The 7,774-nt window shown below is 43.0% G+C and overlaps 1 protein-coding gene across 2 annotated transcripts in view; it reads left to right on the top strand.

The window, feature by feature from the left end:
• Positions 1-7,311, top strand: part of LOC118423524 (glutamate receptor ionotropic, kainate 2-like) — a 12,126-nt gene extending 4,815 nt beyond the window's left edge. For both annotated transcript variants that reach the window (XM_035831706.1, XM_035831707.1), the window contains exons 8-17: positions 144-368; positions 651-746; positions 1,286-1,396; positions 1,868-2,047; positions 2,428-2,550; positions 2,807-3,057; positions 3,559-3,820; positions 4,258-4,520; positions 5,703-5,931; positions 6,210-7,311. In XM_035831706.1, coding sequence (XP_035687599.1) covers positions 144-368; positions 651-746; positions 1,286-1,396; positions 1,868-2,047; positions 2,428-2,550; positions 2,807-3,057; positions 3,559-3,820; positions 4,258-4,520; positions 5,703-5,931; positions 6,210-6,752 — 2,283 coding nt within the window. In that variant the 3' untranslated portion in view covers positions 6,753-7,311. The remainder of the gene's footprint in view (positions 1-143; positions 369-650; positions 747-1,285; positions 1,397-1,867; positions 2,048-2,427; positions 2,551-2,806; positions 3,058-3,558; positions 3,821-4,257; positions 4,521-5,702; positions 5,932-6,209) is intronic.
• The last annotated feature ends 463 nt before the right edge of the window (positions 7,312-7,774 follow it).

Here is a 7,774-nt window from a genome sequence, read left to right as displayed (position 1 = left end):
CCGTTCCTCGACAAACTCCCTTCTCCGGCACAAGAGAACATAGCCAACGTTGAAAATCGCAACCCTCCCCCCACCCTAAATAAAAACAAGCCCCGTTCGAAGACTGCAACGAAGACTAAATATATGTGTCTGCTCATGACCAGGTCCGGTCGGAGTTGGACCTGAGCGGATACAGACGTACGAACGCCCGGATCACCACATTCACACTGGCAGGGGGGTATGAGGGGCTGGGGAAGCTGAGGAACCTCACGACATACGAAGCGCTGGTGGTGGACTCCGTCGGCATGATGATCAAAGGCATCGAGAGGTTTCCCGAAAACACGAATGAAGACGACTGTAGAGATACTCTCATACGAGAACTGACCAGTGTAAGTAAATCGTATTTCTGTCTTGTTTAAGCCGGGATCTCACTTGACTGCGAATATGTGTGAATTTTTCATTCCGGCCAAATTTGCGCAGATGCGTTTAAAATGTTTGAAAGGGTGAAAAAGTCAAAATTTAAGGAACAAATTATACCGATTGGCCTTGTGACACTTAGTGATTGTCTGACGTAATTTGGTGCTGCCAGGTGGGATTCCCGGATACTCGATTAAGATTAATTTGCTGGTTAATGATAAAATTATAACTTTTATCGACCATTATTCTTCCAGGGCATGGAGTTCGGTGGAAGAGCGTTCGGTCCTGACGGCTACCTGACGAAGTTTAGCATTGATATCTCCGAGTTTAAAAACGGCGTGCTTCAATCTGTAAGTAGATATAGATATAGATAATGCCCGTAGTCGGCTATTTCGAGGTACTTACCAAAACATGAATACAAAATTATAATGGTTTTGTGTACTACTTATAAATATATTGCCTAGGCCTGCTAGAGGCGAGTAGTAGTATAGTAGGGATTACTATACTACTGCGAGTGCTAATGAAAAGGCTATGTCCTGGCGTCAATGATGGCCCGGAACAATATAGTGATAATTTACGTAACATTTCGCACAAATTATTTTTCATACATTATAATCCAGGGGAGCTATACACAGACAATGCAGACAAACATGGCTATACCCCTATACCCCAAAGACATAAAACTTGACAGAGCGTTAAGCAAAATGCATAGATGGGAAATTCATGCATCAAAGGTGATATTTTTACTTACATAAATGCTGTGTTTTGTTGTCAGAAAGATATTACATTTGGCATGATATTCAAATTATGAACCCAATGGTTACACACACCCAGTGCGATCGCCATCTACTGGAATGAGGTCATAAAATAACCCATTTTCTGATTACAGGTTGGGAACTGGACTCCTACTGAAGGCGCCAGACTGGCCATTGACACGTACTACGACGATAGTCCACTTCCGTTCTCCGCTCACAAAATGTTCCACATAGAAACCTACACGGTAAGTTAAACTTCCACACTTTTCCGACTTCCCCTGATAAATTATCCAGCAACGTCAAAATTTGCTGTAATGATAACTATCATGGCAGTAGGTTTGGTTATTGTGTTTTTTTCATGAAATTTAGTTGTAGTTGCATCTACTTTAAAGGTAGGAATAAAAGTTTTGCGCTTCAGTATTATACCGGTAAATGATATAGTTAAAATTTGTTTGAACATTAGGTCGTAGATAGTAGGATGTGGAAATATTCTACGACTGACTATGATAAGAATCTATGACAGCCGTCTCGTTAAAAGGACAGTTGAATCTTATACGACACTTAATTGCGACTGTACTATGATTGTACCATGAATATGACCAAGCTCTATGGCATAGCGTTTCAAACTTTAAATAGAGATACTATGATTTGAAGCAAAACAGCATAAAAGCAACGCCCATCAGATCTTCTAACAGATTTGTTATGTTCTCTTATAGCAAGGAGTTTTCGTGAACTTCACGGAGAACGGCAAAGACCTGACAGGAAATGACGTGTTTGAAGGTTATCTCATCGACGTTATCAAGGCCATAGCAAGTGAACTGAAGTTTAAGTTCGACCTGGCGGTTGCACGAGTCCACAATGTGGGCAGCGTAGTCGGCGCGTCCTTAGTGGAGGGAGTGAGTATCACGGCATTATTTTCTAGGATGTGTTACACAATGTTTGTATTCTAGAGCTTGTGACCATGCATGTGCACCTCTATCTCGAGAGAACCATTGCCTTCCAATGTCTCTAGTAGGAGCTCAATGAACTATAAATGTCCATCCGATAGGGGCACATGGTCCCCTGTTACCATTGAAACGTTCGAAATGCTATCGATATATGTACTGTGCAATCAGCCCTGTCCTTGGTGCTGAACTCTCAATACTTACGTAACCAGCTCTGTCGTTTTTGCTTAACACCATCGATACATGTACAGCTACCAGCCCTTGGTGCTGCACACCATTGATACACGTATAACGAGGTCTTTGATGAAGATTTTTTTCTCCATATTTTACAGGCTCAAAAGCCCAAAGACTTGGGTCTGATCCTGACTCCGTTCAACTACTCTGACCAGGTGGACATTACGATCTCCGTCCTCAACCTGGGCTACACCGTTCTGTGGAAGAAACCAAAAACCAAGGTTTGTATCTTCTAAGACTCCCTCTCTTAATAACTAGCAATATTTTCTCTCTGTCTCTCTGTCTCTCTCTCTCTGTCTCTCTCTCTCTCTCTCTCTCTCTGTGTGTGTGTGGATGCAAGGCGGATACGGTATAAGGAAATTGAGAAATTGGAATTCTGGTTTAGTTCATTATTTGGTAAAAAAAATCTGTTCAGCAGCTATGACAGTTAATACCTTTGACAAGTGTCTCACTGATTTTCTTTGACTTTATTTTCAGGCAGCTGACGTCGTCACCCTCCTGACCCCTCTGCAAAACTACACCTGGCTGTACATCATAGCCGTGTACGCAAGCGTGACCCTTGCGTTCTACGGCATCAACAAGTTTGACCCGTTCGAATGGGGCCTGCACAACCGGAGGCAGGGGAGGGAGGAGGACGAGAGCGAGCTGGCGGACCCGTACGGTGGGAGGAACAGCCCGTGGTTCGTCTACCGAGCTCTGGTCTTACAGGGTATGGAGAAGGTACCGAGGTATGTACGAAAGGCTTCATTGGCTTGAGCCATCTTGTCATTGTTTCGTGTAATCATTCAGTATTGACCTTGTTCCGAATGTAGAAGCTGGCCTCTGTACAATATCTCAGTATCAATGTATGTGTTATATGAAACAGGAAACTGAATTCGGTACTCTCCTTGAAACCTACCAGAGACTTGGTGGAAGCCAATTTATCTCAACTGGTAGAGCCACACAGCTGAACTCTTGGTTCCAATTAGTTGGTTACTAGGTTTTTTGGGTAGAGCATCTCGGTTGGCGCTGCACCTATCTTTCGTAAGGGACAGAAATAAGGGTTTCGGGTTAAAAAAGATGTCACCAGTATGTTAGAGAGGAAAGACTAGCAACCACTTCAATAGAAAAAAAAATGTATTGCTACTAAAACAGCAAGGAAACGTGTAGTCCTATGTGACAATAGGCACTGAAAGGGTTCGAATGAACAAAAATATTATATAAAACCACTCTTCATTCTACAAAATCAGGTCGTACGCAGGGAAGCTGATCGCGGCGGGGTGGCTGCTGTTCGCCGTGACCCTGGTGACGTACTACATCGCGACGTTCGCGGGTCTACTGGTGGCGTGCTCCGCTATGCAGATCAGCGGCATGGAGGACCTTCACCACCGCGAAGACATCGCATACGGCATCAACAAGTTCCTTCCCCCGGTCAACAGCTTCTTCGAGACGTTCGACAAAGTTCAGGGAGATGGCTTAAAACCCTTCAAGGAAATGCACAACTTCATCAGTGTAAGTAGATATCATCTTAAGAAACAGGGGACGTATCTATGAAACAGTTGACGTTGATAGTAAAACGTTTTCCGTATTTCCATCCCTGTCTCTCTTTCTGTGTGCACTTGTGTGTGAAAGTGCAGAAAGAAGTAGAAAACAGTTGGAAATGCCTTTAGTGGGTATCTCACTTAACAATTTGACCAGTCATTCTCAAAGTGGTGCAAACCGGTCAAACAGCAAAACTTGTTGCATAGATTTCAAGTCTTTTAAAGATATTTTCATGCACTTGGCGCAAACGGTGATATATTTATTGTACAATATGTTATGCTGTAATAGCTTTACGGAAGTTTGGCGCAATTCGGCATTGCATAGAGAGATCCTCATCTCACACATTGGCCTATTAGTAACCCAACACCATCTATACTTTTGTGAACCACGGGGACATCTTTTTCCAGGACAACCGAGTAGACGTGGTGGTCCCTACCGACAACACAGGCGTAGAAAAGGTACAGAAGGGAGTGTTCCTCGGTGTTCCGGGCACATACTCCGAGACCGTGTGGAGACCCTACTCCTTCATCACTCACTCCAAGATCCAGTTCTTTGCGCAGGACCAGTGTCAACTGGAGACGGCAGGAAACTACTTCTTCCCGTACGGCCTGGGACTCGCCTTCCCTAAAGGCTCGATCTTCCAGCATGAGTTCACCAAGGAAATCCTAAGGTAATACTCATCGCCAAAAAACAGTAAATGTTATTCAAACAAGTGCCACTGACAAATGATAACGGTTGATATCTTACCGGTTCAAAAATTATATCCAGTTGCTTGCGTACCCTGCGTTGCTTGCGTACTTTTTGGTGTATCTTATTACCTAGATGTCTAACCCTCATCGAGGTAAAATTCATCATTTTCAGTCATAACCAGACTTCATAGGATGATAGTATAAATCAAGAAATAGACAGATAACTTCCCAGGTGAGTTAGCCGGACTATGAGTAAATCATAAATGGGTCACAGGAGGCATTCCCAGACCAGCTAACTCATGTTATCTGTCAGTCCAATTTCTGATATTTTTCCAAGCGACCTATGAAGTCTGGTAAACACTACATCATTTTATCGTATCACATTTAGACACTCAGTCTCTGTCTTCTCTCCGTTGCAGCTTCCATTCTGGTCGATATCTAAATCAAATTAGCATTGAGAACTTTCTAAAATCTATTTGGATTAGATTAAGTAGATACAATAAAGTGTAAGGTATAGAGTACCACCTATTATCAACTTAATACTTTTCGAATCGATCACAATTATTTGTGATCATGATATCTTGTGGCAGTAAAGCGGATGTACGTTTATCCATATGATGATGTTTTACAAACGAAACTTTTGCATGCCCCTAAATAATTTATACCTCCCAATCACTATACGCCCCTCCCTACATCACATTTGTCTACTTAGATCATGTTTACACCATTTGTCTTTGCGACTGAACATTTTCTTGATTGCAGATTTAAGGCCTAAGTAAAAGTAATGCCATGTTTTCGGGCACAGACCTTAGAACAAAAATGGTCGGTTAGTAGGGGTTATTTTTGTAATAGACATTTTATGATAATATTTGCAACATCATGTTTCTTTCAAGCAGATGTATTTTATGCTTGCTGTCAACATAAAGGGGACATAAGTTTGGTTGGTCTAGATCTTCTTATATTACTGTTTCTCTTGTAATGAATAAAGAGAACGTCTTGGAAAACGACTATATAGCGTTTGCATTCCTAAGACGTTAGATTAAAAAAATATGTCCCTTGGCAGCGGTGGACCCCCCATAGGCAGGTATTTGGTAGGGCCGGTAGCTTTAACGGAAATACAACGTTTTTCATTTATCACTATTTCTTACTTATCTTTTCCACAGACTACAAGAAGAGGGCGTGTTGGAGGAGCTGCAGAACAAGTGGATGACGGTGACGTACGACTCCTGTAACTGTAACGGAGACGACCCCCTGGGAACGAGAGTCATCGCGCCGGAAAACCTGACGGTCGTGTTTGTCGGGATGGGCGTGGCCATGGGCGTGGCCATCTTCGTGGCCGTGGTGGAATTCCTGTGGTTCTTCCATAAGAGGGACGAGGAGTTTGAGAAACTGGTAAGTATTCATGTGACAGTGCTGTTGGCTATGTGAATCATATATTTCAGTCATTTCTACAAATGATGTTTTACAGTTAGTTCTACAGCCGTTTCTTTTTGCCTTATTTTCCCATCCTGCCACCAAACTATGTTATTGTAAAATGGTGCTTTCCATATTTCCGACCCTTTCGCAGTTATAACCATTTAATCATGTAGCCCATTGATGTAAACCCGGCTAAGAAAAATGGCCTAAAACCAATCAATAGATCTACATACATTCCTGTTACTTTTTTTCAGAACCCACAGAAAGCACTAGACACGAAGCTCGGACGGAGATCATCAGCGTCCATTGCCTTCCGACGTCTGTCCTCCCTGTTCAGAAAATCCAACAAGTCTTCCGTTGAGGCCCCACGGCCCCAGAAGGGGACGACCGGAAGCCCTTTTCTAGACCGGAACAGTCCTCCGTTCATCAACCCCAGTGCCCCGCGGGGGCCGCTGCCGTACCGCGGGACTCTCCCTCGGGACAGGATGACTGTATCAGTCATCCCCATGGACAACAAAACCGCTCAAAATGGTCGCGGGATGCAGCTGACGTCATCCTCCCCGGCCGCGACCTCAGGTGACCCCAACATGGCGGAGGGAGGTGATGACGTGGAGAGCACTGGTTACGGCATGCACGGGGCGCGGTCTAACGACACCGGTCTCGGTGAGTCTCCACCCCTGGATGACGACATGTCCGCTCCGGGCAAGGCTCTGAGCTACACCGTTAACGTGCACAGGAGTGAGCATGGGGACATTATCCGCCCCCCTCCTGAACCCCCTGTAGAGTTTGCACTATGATATACTAGAGCTAGTAGGACGCTTTTGAGGGTTCGGCCCTGAGGCGCCGCCAAAATGTGATAGCACGCGTGACATACCAGTGCATGAACAAGATGTAAAGCAACATTAAGAAGACAACAGTTAGCGTAGATATAGCAATACTATCGCCTCCTTCTAATTTATAACAAGGATTTATCTACACGAAATATGATGTGTATGTAATGTAACAGAAGTGCATTAAAGAAAGACTGACATGATTCTATGCAAGGCGAATAAACGCAAGGAAAATACACTATACGTGTATGCAGACTACCTGTGGGTAACAATTGAAAGGATATGCCTACTGTTGATATGTATATCACAAGTTATACATCGCTAAAGATACCATTTCCACGAGACACAGGAAAGGCATGCAGATGCTGCTTGGAACATTTACAAATAAATACAAAACATTACAAATAAACCAACTTCAAAAGACTTAACTAATCGTTGCGAACCTTACAATATTGCAATGATATATGATATTATTAAACTGTACGATCGCTAATATGGTGTGAAATAAATCGTCACTGAAACTTGCCTGGATTGTGTCTTGTTTTACGTTAGCATGTTGATGACATGTTCCACTAAGGATGAAGTTGTTTTTACACGTTTTACTGAGAATTAAGAGGGAATCAGAAGCAGGGAAAACGCTAGAAGTGGCTTGGGACTAAGATTACTCCCCATGTGGCACGCATGATGGATGTTCATAATAACGGATGCATCTTCGGGAGTTGCTACTTCCTGTGCATTACCATACATCAACAGTTCTTTGTATTGCAAGTATTGCATTCTTCATGCATTTATAGAAGATAGGAAGTATGAATTTCAAATTAAAACTATTGTCGCAATTAGATCAGTATCCTCTGATTATTGACCATGAACAGATATCACAAGGCTTGTATTATAGCTTGTACTAAACTTCGTTATCACCCATTCCTATTTCATGTATGTCTAAATATCTATGTTAACAGTGTTGCAAATAAGGTAATAAAACACGCGGT

This window comes from Branchiostoma floridae, chromosome 9, assembly GCF_000003815.2.
Source record: "Branchiostoma floridae strain S238N-H82 chromosome 9, Bfl_VNyyK, whole genome shotgun sequence".
Lineage (NCBI taxonomy): Eukaryota > Metazoa > Chordata > Leptocardii > Amphioxiformes > Branchiostomatidae > Branchiostoma > Branchiostoma floridae.
This window is presented reverse-complemented; position numbering and strand designations above follow the sequence as displayed.